The sequence below is a fragment of the Podarcis vaucheri genome (assembly GCF_965113315.1).
Source record: "Podarcis vaucheri genome assembly, chromosome: 5".
Taxonomy (NCBI): domain Eukaryota; kingdom Metazoa; phylum Chordata; class Lepidosauria; order Squamata; family Lacertidae; genus Podarcis; species Podarcis vaucheri.
This window is the reverse complement of record NC_138763.1, coordinates 77,864,373-77,882,620: the sequence shown is the minus strand read 5'-3', so window position 1 is coordinate 77,882,620 and position 18,248 is coordinate 77,864,373. Positions and strand designations below refer to the sequence as shown.

The following is an 18,248-nucleotide window of genomic DNA, read 5'->3' as shown; positions in this document are numbered from 1 at the left end:
CCGGCGGGAAGGTAAACAGCATTTCCGTGTGCTGCTCTGGTTCGCCAGAAGTGGCTTAGTCATGCTGGCCACATGACCTGGAAGCTGTCTGCGGACAAACGCCGGCTCCCTCGGCCTATAGAGTGAGATGAGCGCACAACCCCAGAGTCGGTCACGACTGGACCTAATGGTCAGGGGTCCCTTTACCTATATGCTATGTATTATTATTTTTTTGTATTTTACTTTTGTTGTAAGTTGCTTTCAGACTTCTTCGACTGGGGAAAGCAATGAATAAATTAAGTCTGGATTCAACTCCATAGGCTGGATCCACTGTGCTAGCAGAAGCCAATACAAAGTCTCCTGCTAGCGCAATGGGGCTCCCCCCCCCTTCTTGTCCCATATCTGCTCTGAAGGGTGGGGAAGAGAGCGGAAAGCACTCCCTTTGGCAAGCAGAAATGCTTGTGCTTCTCATCTTCTCATCTTAGCACAACGTATCCCCCCATGAGTCTATCCTTATTTGTACACCTTCATACAAGTTCCTTACTCACCTGTAAAACAGGGAAACTGTGCAATTCAGTGGTAACGTATATGCTGTTTGCATATATATGTTCAATCTGCAGCTTCTCTGGGAACTGGGAAAGAGCAACTTGGTTGTAGAACATACAGTGGGGTGGGGTAGAAGAAGCTGACCCCGAAGTTTGCAATTTACAGCAGTCTTATATTGGACTGCAGAAGGATTTATGAAGATTTTACTGGGTTGGCATCTATTCAAAGTGAGGAGAAACCCTCCCAGCCCCGCAGTATTCAGCCCTCTCCCCATGTCTTTTCTTCCCATAGCTATGAATTATAAATGCAACCAGCTGGAAATATGAGGCCTATGAATGATATACATTAATAAACATTCTGTTTCTAATTACAAACATACTTTACCTGGGTTATCAATCACTCTCTGTTTCCCTCCTCCCGCCATAATAATGACAGTTTCTTTCAGCTGAAGAGTTGTGGCTGAGCTAATTTGCTGCTGCTCACTGTCAAATAGATTGTGAGTGGGGGGAGAAAAATCAGAATACAGTTAAGTGTTTAATTTGTGATCCTCCCAACAGTGAGAACAGGAGACGTGAGGGGTAGACTGCAGCAACCGCATTTGTCAAGGACCCAATCATTGCACAAAGAAACTGTTTTTAAGGCAGGCAGGAGTTTCACACACCTTTTTAGAATTCACTTTTCCCCCATTAGCTTGCATCACAGTGCCCTCTGCTGCACAACAGCCAAAGCAAAGCATTTCTCTTTCTCCCATAACCTTTGATTTAAAACAACAAGTGGGGAAGACAGAAAGAACAGGCCTGCCCCCTGGCACTACGAAAGCAGTTATACAATTTCTGGGAGGTGCCGAAACTCATGTGGCAATTTTACCCTGCTCCTTGTCATGCCCAGGTTCTCTGTGTGTGAAACAGAAGCTAGATTGTGCTTCCTCTGGTAACTGTTCAGATTTTCCTCTCAGGGGCTATTCCACACAAATTGCAAAAACTGAGTACAGTGGTACCTCAGGTTACATACGCTTCAGGTTACAGACTCAGAAATAGTGCTTCAGGTTAAGAACTTTGCTTCAGGATGAGAACAGAAATCGTGCTCCGGTGGTGTGGTGGCAGCAGGAGGCCCCGTTAGCTAAAGTGGTGCTTTAGGTTAAGAACAGTTTCAGGTTAAAAACGGACCTCCGGAATGAATTAGGTACTTAACCTGAGGTACCACTGTAGTAAGATCACCTTGTGAGGACTACCTAGTCAAAAAATGTATGCTATTCGGAAGCACGGGCACTGGAGACCATCGCAGTGCTGTGAAGAAGAAAGGCCACATTAACAAAAACAGCATGGTGAAACATCATCCTCTTCTAAATCATCTATTACCTTCTCTTGCCTCACACTCCCTTTTCCACTCTTGATTTGGAGAAAAGCAGGTGCTTCCTGGCTTGAGGCACATCTGACAACAGCACAGCCTGCTCTTTCCTGTTTAAAAAGTAGTAGTAATTGGAGCTCAATTGAACTAAGTTACTTGGCTTGGCCAGAAGGACTAAATACTAGGCGCTTTGATTAAAGACTGGGTGAAGGAGGAACAGCTTCCTCTTGAACTGAGATGGATTGAGTGCCAGGGGGTGATGTCTGGTTTGATTATTTAGTTGGACTCAGGTTGCCATAGTAGATCTTTCCCTTTCTTCCTCTCCTGCAATCAATTTGTAACATTTGAATAAGGGTAACCAATGTGGTGCCTTTCCAGATGTGGTTGTACTACAGTTCCCATTAGCCCCTGCCATTATGTTCAATGGTCATGCATAATGGGAGTTGTACCACGTGGGCTATGGCTTCATTAGAGCTCAGACTTCTTAGGGCTAGCTCAGAAAAGGCATGGGCCCACTTGCTTTGTGAAGACACAAGCAGGAAACAGGAAGCAAGCAGCCAAAACACTTCATATGCAATTGTTTTACTCAGCACAAGTCTTAGACATCTTCCTCAGAGTTCTATTTGTGGAAAGAGAGTTGGTACTTTGCCTCTTGTTTGTTGCACAAATCTCAGCCTTGACTTCAATCCTTACCTCTAGGCGATTTAGTATACAGTAAGCCCGTAACTTATGTACAATTAACTTGTGTGGATTTAGCTTTATGTGCTTGACCTTTTTCTTTTGCAATTAAAAAGTGGGCGGGTGTCAAGGAAATAGACTTTGGCAATCCCAACTGCCATTGCACCCCATTTGTTTTGACTATATGCAATTTTGGCTTTAGGAGCAATCCACAGAACGTAACCCCCACATAAACTGAGGGCTTACTGCAATCCATTATGGGCTGGGGTAGACCAGTTCCTCTCCTCAAGCTGCTTCTTCCATTGGGTGCAGTGGTTTGATTGCTGGGCCTGTACATGGGAAATTCTGCTTTAAATCCTTTATATGTGTTCAATAGTGGTCCTTGCCCAAGTGACTATCTGCCTAATGCAGTGTTCCCCAACCTTGGGCCTCCAGCTGTTTTTGGACTACAGTTCCCATCATCCCTGACCACTGGTCATGCTAGCTAGGGATTATGGGAGTTGTAGTCCAAAAACAGCTGGAGGCCCAAGGTTGGGGAACACTGGCCTAATGTATCTTACAGATGAAGAGTACCAGTTCAGAAGAGGACATCCCATGTAGTACAGTAGACAGGATGCTGGGAGTTAGGACTAGAGAGAGCTGGGTACCTTTGAACTCGCTCACATTGGCCAGTCACTTTATGAAGGTGTTAAGAGGATTCAGCAGAGAAAACACCACATCATTGGAAATCGTATGGCCTACAAATGCGGTAAGGGTGGATACAAAAATAAGTGTTTACACAGAGCTAGGTGCTAAAGAAACACATGCTGAAATCACAGTAGGCCTGACATTGTTTTTTATGAAAGACAAGGAGTGAGTGCAGTGCATACTACATTTCAAGAACCTGTAAGTCAAGTCCCATCAAATGACTGTGTTGGCTTCAAAGTGTGTATCTGGATTGCAGCGTTTTATATCCAATGAAATCCAAGTTCCCACATGAAATCCTTACTTTCAGAGCAGCAATCTGCAGAAACATTTAGAGACTGCACAAACTGATGCAATATTAAAAAGCAGGAAAGTACATTAGCTAGAATACTTGTCCCCTCCAACTATTAATATTTTACATGTTAAACTATTATATAGACATTTTCTTCTGAGGACAGCGAGATAGCACCAAATAAAAATAAGGATTAATACCGAATGAGCAAAAAGATTGTTTTAAAAAGATTGTTGCACAGTGGTGTACTAGTAAATTTAGAAATAAGAGTGCACATCATGGCAGACCCAAAGCCATTACCCCCAAGGAGTCTTAAAATGTAAGCAGCTGTGCAGTCTTACACACCCAATCCAAAAAGCAACAGGACACGTAGTAATACTCAGTTTATTAAAATTAGCATGACTGAATTCCTATGCATAGCTTGGGAGTAAGTTCGACTGAATGCAGTTGCATTAACTTTTGACTGGACGTGTTCAAAACATTTTTGTAGGACCCATTGTTGTCACTACCCCATTATTTCCATTATTCTGTTCATCTAAAATTACATTGGATTTCAGATGAGCCAACGGATTGTGATTTGTTCAGATTTCTGTTGACATCACTAGGCGGCAGAATGCTCATTTTAAAATTAAGATCGGGGGGGGGGGCACCAGGTGGCGCGTTGGAAGATGGTCAACAATAACATCTCTCTGACCCATACGAGGTACTAAGGGGCTGCTATGGGAAGTATGCAGTCTTCCTAATCCCCCCAGGATGCGGGGGAAACTGTCCTGCCAGCGGTGTTCACAATGCACCCCCTGAAACGAGTTACGGGGGTGCCGAACACTTGGCACAGGCCCTCGGTAAAGTCAGATCTTCCTGATGCCGATTCCAATCAGCGCGTGCTGGTTGCTGCAGCTTGGAATTATAATTGGAAACATACGTTTGGAAATGAAGCTGAAAGCACATACATCAAGTAAAGCTCGACTGAAAAATGGATCTCTGCGACCAGGAGTGACGGACGGATAAGTAAATCTTCTGATGAATTACCATAAGGAGACTGTATGTTTGGAACGAAGGGGAGGTGGAGGAAAAAACTCTTTTTTTCTGCATGATGTGACATTAATAACCCTTCATCCTAGATAGAAACAAGATTGTCGCGTTTCTATGAATCACAGGCAGGATTTTAAGAACTATGTGGGACGGAGTATAACAGGAAAGAAGACTGGAGAACGGTGAGAAAAGAGGAAATTTTTTATGACGCAGTTAAAAAATGGCGTCTCGCCATGACAGGTCTGCCGGAGGAAGGAGGACTGGGGGAGGAGAATCAGGATTGTTTGATGAGAAGGAATGCTGGAATGTAAGTTTGACCTGACAGAACCCCCAGACTCATTTGATTTATTCGGTAAGCCTGTGAAAAATAAAGGACAGATCGGAGATTAATTTTGTTTATGGAAGCGTTGTACGGGGGCTGTCCCGGATCAATATGATTTTTGGAAGAGTACAAAACCCACATAGAATGCCAGCTTTCAACCTGCTTGTGAAAATCATCAGAGATCGCAAAGAAAGGAATTTATGATAACAAGAGAAAGGAAGTAATAAAGGACTATCCGGATCAAACTGGACAGAACTGTCTAATTAATGCAGTAAGATAAGTGATGCTGTTTTGGACTCGAGCTGAGTTTGATGTATGGGTACCCCCAACAAAATTAAAAATTTGGCTGTATAATTTGGAATCAATGTGATACGGATAATGTGATGTGATTGGCCTGTTAATAAAAACTATTTTTTTTTTAAAATAAGATCCAGAACACTCTGCATCTCCCAGAATCTACCCAAGCAAACCACAAAAATGCAGACAAATGACTGCTAACACACAAAGACGTTCAGAATTATGAATTTTATTCACTAAAGCAACACTGAGGAAAGTCTTTACATACAAGTTTTTAAATCATCTTTACAAGCAAGTTCCAATATACAGTATTTACTTTAATATTTTTTTTAACGAAATACTATGTATTAAGGGTACTTTTGCAGCTAGTACCAAATTTTATACTAACACTGCAGTTAATATTAATTTATTGTGGTGCTTTTGACATTTATGTAGGCAGTGAGCAGCTTTACCACAGCACTGATCAAAATATTTTGGAGTTTTCCGAGAGCATGGTTGTAGAAGAGACTGAAACCCGGATCTACGACCATGATTGCGTTTCAGCAGGACAAATTTCACCAGCATTAAGCACACAGATCCCACTGATTTCAATGAGGGAGAGCCAAGCAGAAACCAAACTCACCTATGGAAATCAACAGGCCTTAAAAGTGCTTAGCTTTGCCTGAATTGTGCCCATGGTGGTCAGAGAATCATTGCAACCAGGTGAAAACAAAGACAAAATGGAAACCCCATTCCAAAACCAATATCCATTTTAATGGTATAAGAAGGCGTGCCTAGCAAAAATGCAGATAGTTATGCAAAAAAAAAAAAAGTAATTATGTTTCATCCGCAGATGTGTTACTCTACCAGTATATGAAAGGTTTCATGAATGCACATGTATTGACATGCAAGGAACAAAAGAAATCACAAATGCCATTCTATTTACGTATGCCGCATTAGAACAGCAACAAAAAACCCCAGCATTTGAGACCGAGGATTGATTTCTGTGCAGTCAACTTGAACTTCACCATAGCTGGAGTGGGAGTTCATGTTATATGTTTGTCTGAGAACCACTTGAAAGAATTGATGCTCATTGATTACACAAATGATTCACTCAACTTTGGGGAAGAGGGTGCTTAGTATTGCACATGGTTTCATTAATATATCAAAAATCATATCGAACCGTATAAAACTCGAAGAACAAAGTGGAGTTTTTAAGCCTTTGTTCTGGTGTCTCCAGGGGCCTCTCCTTCAAAAGAAATTGCTCCCAATTTTTTAGCGATAGTATGTAAATGCTAGGTATTAAATAAGTGGATGCTTAGTGAGACAAGCGTTTGGGGGACAATACCTTGCAGTAATGCACAATGATACAGTGAACATTTGGAGATAATAATGAACAGGTGGCAGGGAATGGAAGAAGCTGGTGGCATTTCTAAGCTGCATCATCCATGGAAAGCTGCCATTGTTTTAAAAGCCCAAACTCTAATTCCAATGCATAATGAAAAACTATTTCACTAACTCAACCACAGGCATTTAGATTAAATTTAGGCACAACTCCAAGCAACGGAGCTCATAGTTTATAAAGTGCAAAATTAGTTTTGTTTCGCTTTTACAGCTATTGTTAAAAGATAGATATCTTCAATATATATACGTTTTGAGGAGCTGTTTAACACTTTAGGAATTATTGCATAACATAGGAGGATCCAGAAAGGTAGAATGCACATGTTTAAAAACCTAAACAAAATCCAAATTTTTAAATATCTGCATTTAGAATAATCATCTCTATTGGTACTAATGGCATTTCTTCCCCTTAAGTATTAATATTTATTGAAATATATAACCATTAGAGTCCCACTACAGGCCTGGCACTCCAAATAGCACTTTCTCCAAACCACCATGAGCCTTCAGTTTTCCCTCTCATCACCTAAAAGAGCTTTGTCTCACACTCTGAACTTTCTCAACATACTTTGTAACTTTCTTTGATATAGTCATACTTGGGGAAAGATTACATATCCAGTTTAGAGACTGACAAATGGATGATGGTGAAAACTCCTAGCTAAGCTTCCTCTGTCAGATAATTGCCTTTGGCAGTGTGGCAACTCAATTTTTCTAGCGACAGTGGCAAACTCAGCCCACCCCAAAGTTTGCATGTGCTGGCAGCACAATCAATTTAGATTATCCATCTAAACCTTACATGTAATCGATCCGCTATCCTCAGCATTGTTTCTAAATTGCCAGACATTTTTTTAAAATGGGGCATGCAATCTTAAAATTATATTTGGAAAATACTTCATTTTCATTAGGTACTATATTTTAGCAATCTAAGAAATAGAACCAAGACCATCTCCAGCGCTAACTTTTCATTAAGTGCTCTGAGGAATACAGTTATTTCAGTAATATTAATTTTAAAAAATAAATAATTTATTTCTAATTTATATCCAAGGAAATCGGTAAAAGTCCAAGCTTTAAAATGTGATGCAAGGTCTTTAATAACTGAAAACAGCTTTTAGAGTAGTTGCCCTGGGCAAGTGATAATTCCTTTCCAGAAGAGCAAATTGTCAGATTGCTCATTATACATGTTGGTGGGTTGGCAAATTATTTTTTTTGTAGCTGGACTGAAATTGACTTAATAAGGGTAGATGTAGAATGATAAGATATAATCAAATTATTCCTAAAACTTCATTTACCAATGACAGCTGGTCTCTTTTCTTCAACAAGATGTCTGAATTTATCTAAAGGGGCAAGAAGATGTATCAATAACTTCTGCTCCAGTTATGTTTGAATATTGGAAAACCATTGAGTACCAGCTGTATATGTCAATATGGGATCATGCTATATTTGTTTTTCAAAGAGTATGCTGTAATTACACCTTGACTCCAACCAGAAAGGAACACTTTTGTAACACAAACTGCTGTGCCACTCTAAATGCTAAAATATCTACTGTGAGCATCACATCTACTAAGTAACCATTTAATCAAACTATTTGGACAGATGGAATATAAAAGGAAGCATTTAGTCTGCCTTAATTAAACAGCATAATGTGAGAATTTGAGTTACAATCCATTTCAAGGTTTGAGAAAACCATTGTACAATTTAAATTTTAGGACCTCGTATTACCCTATCTCTGGTCACAAAAAGGCAACTGACGTTTAAAAAAGTTGTGTTGCTTTAGGAAGTTAGTTGTACTTTAGCCCTTTTAATGCATTACTCATGCAAAAGGGTTATACAGGGGGTGTGGGCCTCATTATGACCCTTCACATATTGAAGGATAACTTCTTGGGAATCATGTAGACCCATGTGCCGCCTTCAAGCAATTTAGAGGGTTCTAAATTGCGTTGCGAGCCTACAATGATAGGGCTTCCCCATCAGTTATCACCGAAATGTGAGGTGCTGGGAGGCAAACTTCACAACCCTGCAGTTCCCACTGACCAGCTTTGCATCTTGAAAATGTTTCCTGCTGTTGACAATTCTTGGGCGGACGAGAGTATTCCCTAGTTGAGGACAGCAACCACAAACATATGCTCTTACGGGTTTAAGGTGCATAGATAGAGTTAACCTAAGAGGATATTCTTGGTCAGTCTTATGACTAATGAACCATGTTTATGGAAGCGTCTTCAACATCCCTTCGGAGGGAGGCATATATTCTTGGATTAAAGGAAGCCCAAGCTGCAAATGCTCTGGTTTCATTTATGAAGTATCAATGTTTGAGACAGCATTCAACAAAGGATTCAAACCTACTACTGTAATGTACTCACACCTGCTTCATTTAACAGTACAAGGGGCAGCATTTGAAAAGGCTACCTTCTAACCGTTGTTCTCTGGTTGGCATTCGAGTAAGACTTAGATGCAGTTAACCTACTACATATTTGGTTTTGGGGTGTGTGCAGTGTTTCTCATAAGAGCATTTTATTGCATATTTGCTAATGCAAGTTACAGGTATATCTTTACACTTCATTGCGCCATAAATATTTAAACTACAACCATCTTCATACAGAGTATCTAAGAGTTTTTTCTCCTTTACCAGTCATTTTCCATCCCTCTTTCAATACCTAGGAACTAGCCACAAATGCAATATTATTAATCTCTGAAAGAGTACTAGTTCTGTTTTTATGACTCCACAAGCTTTCCCAAAGTGTGTCTGTGTATTTTAAAAATATTTCTTTAAAAAACAAGCTTTTATTATGAAAAATAATTTTCAAATCCCTACATTTATGGCAAAGGTTTGTGCAAACATTTCAAGTTGGGTTCATAAGACTTGCAACAGCAACATAAATTAATAAATAATGTTACAATTAAGTTAAATCTTAACATGAAGTTATGTTGCGAAAATCTACAACACAGGTGTCATGGAGTCATTATTCCCAGGGTCACAGCACATAACCATTTTACAACTATCTGCATGAAAAGGTTTTGGGTGGATTAATGTTTAAAATTTAACTAACATCCATTTCACCCTGTGAAATTTTGTTTGCCGCTTGTGAACAGTGAAATATAAATTCAAAAAGTAACTACAGCAATTTGGGATCCTCCTGGCATAAAATAAAAACCCCAATTCAACACCAAATATACATCATTTAGACAGTCTTGGGTTCACTGTTGTAATAAATAGGAGCATTTTGCATAGGTCTCTGAGATACAGAGTCAGAATTATGGCTGAGATTGAAGATAAAAAACTAATTTATCACTTATAGTTGATGTCAGAGCCAAACGTGTATCCATAACCACCTAACATTCAGTGGTCCAAACTACTAAGGGTTGGATTTCCAGCAAGCAGCCTGTCCTCCTCAAACAAATGGTGCATTACTCTTAGCAACCAGCAGCCATTTCAAACTTTAGCATTAAGCTAAAGGGGGACAAATGGGCAATGCAATCAATGGATAGCACAGACTTATAAATGGCACAAAATCAAGGGAGATTAGACTATAATAGTTAAGTACCAAAAGAACTGAAGCATTCAGTGCATGCATACTTTTGATGAAGATTCTTGACTGAGACAAGAAAGGGTGAGAGTAAGCAGCTTTACAATACAGGACATTGAGATGTTCATATGCAAGTCATGATTTCAATTATGTCTTTGGTTTAGGGAGGCGGGAATGCCGATTAGGAGCCACACAGTCACCAGAATGAATGTTTGAATCTTGGTTCTGCATATTTTCTTTTGCTTGTATTAGTTGCCTTGAGTGGTTTGTCTTTGACCAGGTATTCTGAGATTCAGGAGGCATCATGATTTTTGGATTTGTCATTTGCTTGGGCCTAAAGGAAATCGTTGGAGGACGAAGCTTCGAGATTTTCTGGCTCTTATGACTCAGGTCAGACTGACTTGATGCCAGCTGCAGTTGTGTTGGGTGGCTTGGCGGCAGCTGTTCAGGCTCCTTTGAAGCAGAAGAGCCATCTGCAGATGTTGCTGCTGCAACCGTTACTGGAGGAGGCACTAAAGCATTCTGCTTCGGAGTCTTGGTGGCTCTTGAACTCTTTGGCGCTGAAGCCTGGTTTGTCCGTGAGCAATTGTTTTTTAGAACTAATTTGGTCTGCACTTCTTGAGCATTTACTTGGGAAGATGAGTGAGAAGAGGGATGCGAATGTAGTGTATTAAATTTCCTACCAGACAGTTCTTTAGGTTTCTCTCTAACTTTTACATTCTTGGTGGAATGTGCACTCTCCTCTGACTTTCTTACATTTAACTGTGTATTTAAAGTGCTCAGTTCATTTAGGCTATTGGTGAAGGAGCCATCTGCAGCATTTTGAGTTTCATGGCCAGCACTTTTCTTTTGGTCTTCTGTTGGTTCATTGTGGGCCCCGATGAGTGACGTTTTTATTAATTTTCCCTGGGCGAGGTCTGTGAAACTGGGAAGGTGGCTGGAAGGCTGTAGTACTTGAGGCTATAGGAGAGAGAGTTACATGCCAACAATTAGATAAAAATCAGTTAATATAAATGAAAGACACACTGATCTGTTAGGGTAATTTGAAATCCAGCTTTTCCCTCAAAAGTTTACATTTGAAAAACAGGTGAAAAACATTCCAGACATCTGAAACAACAAAAGAATAAAATCCAGCAATCTCAAATAAATTGTGCAACACAGGGGAAAATCTATTAACTCAATTGTAGCAGGAAAAATAGCCAGATCAAACAATAAAAACCCACACACACATACTATTGTAGCAAAAAGAACGTTAATGCCCAAGAAATGGTAAGCAAATTTAATGGCACAAACATGTAAATGAGAAGTTACACCTATAATTTCTTATTAAGTGCTCATACGCTACAACTATGAATAAAATTCTTAAGGTTTTATTATATAAGGTGGGGAGGGAAAACCTTTTCTTCTGTTGAGGGCTGCTTTATCTTTGAGGTGACCTAAAGGGGCCACAAGTCAACTGTAGGTAAAGCCAAGCTTCTCCCCTAGCTCCCTGACAACTCAATGGGCTGCCAGCTGATGGTCTGATTGTTGTTGTCAAAGGTCTGAACAGAGAGCTTGCAGAATGCTTTTGCAACCAGGCCGTTGACATGAGGAATTTGCTGCCCCCCCTTTTTTGAAATAACACTTTGCAATGCATTGAATATACTTCTTTCAAGAAACAGATGAATTGAAAGGTTTGATTATAAAGCTAGAGATTAAAAAGAGAGATTTTTAATGAAGTCACTGCATAATACAATTATACAGAATGAACCCTGAGTTTAGGAACATTATACTGCAATTGCCACACCTGAGAAGAGGATGTAAATATACAGCAAAGAACTTATATCTAAGTGAAAGAGCATGAGCTTTGTGTACAATAGCCATGTTCATTCTGCCTCAATTTAAATGAACACAGGTAGGAAGGTTGGAGAAGATCTTTGCCTGAGACCTCAAAAAACTACCACCTGCCGAAGCGGACAGAACTGGGTGAGATAAAGCAGCCTATTATGTTCACTGCATGTTATGTATAGGTTCATCTCATTTTACCAATGGAATTTTCGGCACTTAAAAAAACCCTACCCTACACAAAGGCTTACATTTAGTTCTGTAAGAAATATCAATATGCTCCTCCCTCTCCCATAACTTTAGAAAGTGAAAGACCTGGAGACTATAGTTTGGAGTACCCTGGCCCCTCACAAGATCAACACACTGCAAATTAGTGGAACATACTGACTATCCAGTCCCAAGTTTTCTACATAAATACCTAAGTTGGAATGTATCAAGAGCTAGCCAAAGACCAGGACCACACACAACTGTAAGCCATTGGCTTATTGCAAATGTGGAAGTTCCTGGAAAAGATATTTCTGCTGCTTTGCTACTCCCCCTGTCCTGCTGTGCTGCTCTGAGCTTTTTTATGGCTTGGCTTAGTGTGTAATCTGAACCAGGGTTCATAGTTTGTCTCACTCCAGACAAGGGTCAGATGCTTACCTCCCTCACCCTTCATGTGGCATTTTCCTTTGCCCACATGGTCTGACATCAAACCATGTGAGCAAAGGCTCAGTGCAAGCTCCACTGATCAGTTGAGAGTCAGTGGTTTCAAAGGCATAGGGCTTTGCAAGTGCTGCTGACCAGTGGTGCCTACAAACCCAATTTCAGCAAAGAGCTGTACCTTTACCTGCCACACACTTCATGCTATAGATGGCATCAGGGGTAGGGCATGTAAGCATGGCTTAACCAAAACAGCCTAGTGGGCCAAATGTAGAAGCTCAGTGGGTCTGATTAGGCCTGTGGGCATCCCCACTGTGGCTTAGTTCACAGGAGAGCAGTAGGACTGGGGGAGTAAAGTGAACCTGATCTCCTATCCAAGGCCTTACTCATTCATGCTAAGCTGTGTTTTAGCTTAGTGTCAACTGCAAACTGAGCCAATGTGACACGTTAAACCCCAAAATAAAAATGGCATTACAATTATCATTATGTCAACATTGTGGGCAGATACAGCTCTGTTTATGTTAGGACTGGGTTGCTAGCCTATTTTTGTTCTCAATAAATTTCTGTATAGCAATCCTAGCTTTGTAGATGTGATGTTAGACGACATACCACTGTTGCATGAGTGTAGTCACTTTGTGCAGGGCTGAAGGGAAGACTACAATGTTTTGTGGGAGTGGGAGGGAGAAAGAAGACTACACAGCTTCCCAGAAAGCTAGTTTTAAAAGCAGTTACAAAGTGACCCAAAATAAAGTAATATAATTAGTAACAAGGGAAAAGGGTGTGACTGCAAGATATATGCATGGATAACAGCTTATACCAGAATCAGGCTAGGAGGATTCCCATACACTACAGAAAGAGGGAGGAAAGCAAAACTCAAGCAGGTAATCAGAATGCAATGTACAAATGCTGTACTTTTTTCAGGTCAGCAATCATCCATTGATCAGATTGCAGAAGCACTTTTAGAACATTCTGCTTCCTTCCTAACCCCCTCTGGATGATGATCATCATCAGGGATCTAGGAGGCCACCATGTGTGAGTGAGAAAGAGTGTGCGCACACTTCTACACTGCAGTACATCATTGCAACCATCCAAACCTCAGTAATTTTTTACAAGCTTCACCATCTTATTTTGACTGAAACAAAAGTGAAAATAACTTTTTCTCAACAAGCCAGTATTTATGGTGCAGAGTGAAGCACAAGTTTCCTTATCAGTAGCTCCCCAACTGTACTCTTTTATTGCTTAGGGGAGTTTAAAAAGCAGCTTGGGGACTTGCCTGGAAGGTGCAGGTTGCCTCGAATGAAAACATCCACATATTCTGCATGTGGTTAAGTGCATCTCCCTGGGCCAGAGATGCTTTAAGTGGTCTTCAAACTGCCCAGTCCTGGAGATTCATGACTGGGTGAGCTATAACATTTGTCAACTTTGCTAGGCAGATGTATTTGCAAAGTAATGAAATTCCCCTTTGCTATATGAAAACAACATTGTGTGTGTGTGTGTGTGTATATTTCCATACACGCACACGTCCTATAGTCATGGAAACTCCTTCTCCTTTCTTAACTGCACTCTAGGACTGCTCTTGTATTGTAGAAATCTAACTATAGACAGCCATTGCAAATTCTCCTTTACAAAATGAAAGAGTTCTATTGACACAAAGTGTTTTAATATTCTAAGGTTGCAATCCTTGGCACATCTATCTGATAGTAAATACCACTTTACTATAAAACCTACTTCTGAGCAGATATGCACTTGACAGTTCTATTAATGATTTTCTATATGTACCAAGAAATGCAGGAACAAATATTCCAGGGACCTTAAATATTTCTAAACTATCAACATTTTATGTTGTAATATTTACTTACAAGAAGTGAATAAATATAAAGAAGTGAGTAAATATTACAACATAAAATGTTAAGAAATGTTGATAGTCCCTGGACCTTAATATTTCCCAGCAGTCCATCATTTCTGACCATATGCCCCAGTAAAAATACTGGCAACTCAAGGAAATGAAAATATATTACTACTAGAAGAAGGCATACAAGTGACAGGTACCGTAATGTGGTGTGAAGAAAATCCACCTGTAAATCCTACCCCTTGCCTAAAATTCTTTCATTTTCTGTCTTTTTGACGTTCTACTTCTTCATATTTATAAATTGCTAAGAAAGCAATTTGAAGATTTGAACATTAAATATGATGTATTAATTTCCTAGTCTCAGGGCAGGTACACACAACAAATACAGTATGTAAACTAGGTGTTTTCTACAACAGTGTTGACAACCTAAGTGTGTATATGTGTCTAAGCAATCTTGACAGAACCCCAACTTCCATGTGTGCATGTCACTTAACTGCTGCAGGAGACTCCAAAGTAACACGGAGGTACATGCAACACTGTGTGTAGGAGGACTTAACATGCCACAGTTTACTATTTTAGGAGATGGAAAGGGAGAAAAGAAATGGTTAACAGAAAAGGACATGCAGAAGAGCCAGAAAGGTTGTCCTGGCTTGTAGCTGCCATGACATCTCCAGACTGTCAAAGTGGAGAAGCATGGCAGTGGATGATGAAGACAAAAAGGGATAATTCAGTGCTTTACTGTGCAGATCCTTTCTCCATTTCTACCATTACCGAAAGTTACCATCCAATTATGCATTTTTAAAAATCACTAGTTAGTAGTCGTTGCAGTGCATCTTTGCACTAATGCATTAATGTAGTGAGCTGTGCCCTGTGACTTAACAGAAGAGCACTCCAGACTCTAAGGATTCCCCTCATTTGCACAAGCAAAGTATCAACACCTTTCTATGGCCTACTCAAGTTAATAGGCTGCATCCTATATTTTCCTTATTTCTTGTTTCTTATACTGTAATCCAGCGTTCCCCAACTTATGAGGTTAGGCCTCAATTTCTACCAGTTCCATCCAACATAGCCAAAAGTAAGGGATAATGCGAGCTGAGAATCTAACTACATCTGAAAGGCACCACACTGGAGAAGACTGCAATAACCCAATCCCCACTACACTGTGGCACTGCACTGCATTGATGCATTTCTCCTTATGCTCACAGTTCTTTGAATCAGTTTGCTTTAACAACTGGGGTCACTTTCATAGTAAAAGGTTGCTAAACCTGCCATCTGGCCAAAGTAGAAAATTTAATTCCCCTACAGGTAAGGCACACAGAAATCTTTTCCCAATTTGTCATATGGAGCCAAGATTAGAGGAACAATGCAGACAGAATAGCTAGAAATTCCACAAAATAGATTTCAAAGACTTCTGTGCCAGAAGTTTGAATTAGGATGGAATTGAAATTTATAGCTAAAAAGTTCTGAATCCTTATGTAGTATTAAAAGCCTCTTAAAATGGATAATACCTTATTAGCAAAGCAGAATCAAATCCAGAAACTGGATTTCAATGCCAAATTTAGGATCATTCCACAATATCTAAAAAATCAATGTCAGGCAAAAAAAAAAACCCTACACACACCTTATCATAGTGAAATTAAGAAAACATTTCTCTAAAAGATGGAAAGAGTTTGCTCCTAATCTTCATTTAAAAAACAGTCCACATTCTTTTCAGGTATTAACATGGTTTGTCCTGCATAAAACATTTCTCATATTGGCCACTATGGAAAATCTTACATTAACAATAAGCAGAGATATCATAAGCCTTTTACCCATCCATGCAGTAAAGCCAGGAAGTCTTTAATTAACAAGGGTCTTCAGTTTCTGCCCCCAAATTCTTTCCCCCCTGGGCAAGCCTCCTTCATGGCCTATCCTAATGGAAGGGCCAATGGAGAACATGTCATCATAAAGAGGAATGAAGGGGCTGCCTATGTGGGTACAAGTCTTGTTCATATCTTGGCTCAAACAAACAGGATATGATAATCTGAATATGGCTACTGATATTCCAAATCATGTCTACTTGATATGAGGAATGCGATCAGAAAATTCCTTGTTTTCAATTTGTTGAGCTCAGGTGATCAAAAACATTTGTTTTTATGTACTTTTATTACTGACATTTATACTGAATCCAGAAGGAAATTTGCTAAGTTATTATTGAATGATTTGGCCACTTTTAATAACCTTAGTCCAAAGATGCACCTTCTGTCTAAGCAAGAGAAATATGTTTACATATTCAAAATTACAGTATTTTCTATAATCACAATGAATAGGCCATTTATTGAAGCAAATGCTATCAACTGTAGAAATCTGCATAGGCATTAATATGTGCTTTCCAGTGTATGGAATGCCTATGTACTACTAGTTTGTTTTAATTTAGGTCTAGTTTAATTTAAGCCTGAGTTTTCTTTTACATTCAGTTATGGAAGTATTTCAGTAAGCTAACTGGTTAAATAAGTTGACTGGCTGGCTATACATGTATAGTCTGAAGTATATGGAAACCGCATGGCTGAGATGAAATTGGAGAGGGACTTTCACAAACACTTTCACCCACTATAAAAACCAGCCTGCTTTGTAGCACTCATGTAAAAAAATTGCTGCAGGGGAAGGGGGCAAACACGTTAATTTGTTTTATGGAGCAAATGTCAGAGAAACAGAAGACATATCTCCATTGCCAGGTTCCCCTCTAAAGCTCTACTTGTTCACCAGTAAACACCTGGTACAGACCTAACTGAAATGTATATGATAGCTACTTGTTTAAACTGTTTTGTGGAGCTTTCCATTAATGTAGCAGATATAAAACTAATGTTGCTTGACAGGAGAAGTTGTGAGTCAGGTCCCAATTTAAATTTCATTTCTACCATGAACTCATTGGGAAGCATTAAGTAATCACACTTCCAACCGTATCCCCATCTCACTTTGTAATATGGATGTAATAACAGCCTCTTACAAGGATGTTATAAGGATTAATGAAAACTCAGATGCAATGCTGTGTGCACTAAGAAAAGCACTATATGTTTATTGTGCTGTAGAATACTTCCAATGCTGTCTAACCAAGGAAGCAGATTATGACAAAGTATTAAACACCAATTGTGCCTTTGGATATTGTCAACATGTATTTTTACAATAAAGATAGGTTCTAGAAATTATCCATTTCCAGATTTCTCTAGATGTTCTAGTATAAAGGATCCACACATACCCTGCCACAATATAGCAGCATCCTGTGAAGGCTGGTTCTACATGAGTTGTCGCAGGGTGCTCAATAGCAGAAAATCAATGAAGAGAATTGCCACATAAGACACACACAGTAAACTGGAAATTACTTCAAATGTTTTGCAATTTTGCATACAACTTAATGCCACTCAGTAAGGTGTAGAAAAATACAGGCATGAAAATGTGATTCTCTTGCTTATAAGACAGGTGAGATGGAACATTTACTTTGATTTCATTAAGAACTACTAAACAGCCTTTTCCTATTAATGTTATGAGGTATGGAGAAAACAAGACAACTCTGCATGCACAACTTTTACATGCATGCACCATGCAGGCAGCATACACAATAGTGAAGAAGTGGAAGGAGGAAGAAATCTGAAGTTGTACTGTACCACGCTTTATCATAGAAGTAATGGACTAATTCCTCAACTCCTTGCCAATAGCAAAATGGAAAGCAGAGACAAGAAAAAGACAGGACAGTGGTGTCAGAGGACCAAGACACAACAATGAGCAATTGCCATGACCAAAGAGTACCCTCTCTTTCATTACATAGTTGTGTATATGAACCTATTGAGGAAATCTTTTATTCCAGTGTACTAACGCAGGTCT

General features: G+C 39.6%; 1 protein-coding gene across 6 annotated transcripts in view; it reads right to left on the bottom strand.

Moving 5' to 3' along the window:
• Nucleotides 1-5,390: 5,390 nt before the first annotated feature.
• Nucleotides 5,391-18,248, bottom strand: part of CCSER2 (coiled-coil serine rich protein 2) — a 53,003-nt gene continuing 40,145 nt past the window's right edge. For 3 of the 6 annotated variants that reach the window (XM_082222341.1, XM_082222342.1, XM_082222340.1), the window contains one exon: nt 5,391-11,035. In XM_082222341.1, the coding sequence (XP_082078467.1) occupies nt 10,223-11,035 (813 nt within the window). In that variant the 3' untranslated portion in view covers nt 5,391-10,222. Of the gene's footprint in view, nt 11,036-17,625; nt 17,685-18,031; nt 18,072-18,248 lie in introns of all 6 variants that reach the window. The other 3 variants (XM_082222345.1, XM_082222343.1, XM_082222344.1) reach the window with 3 other exon arrangements.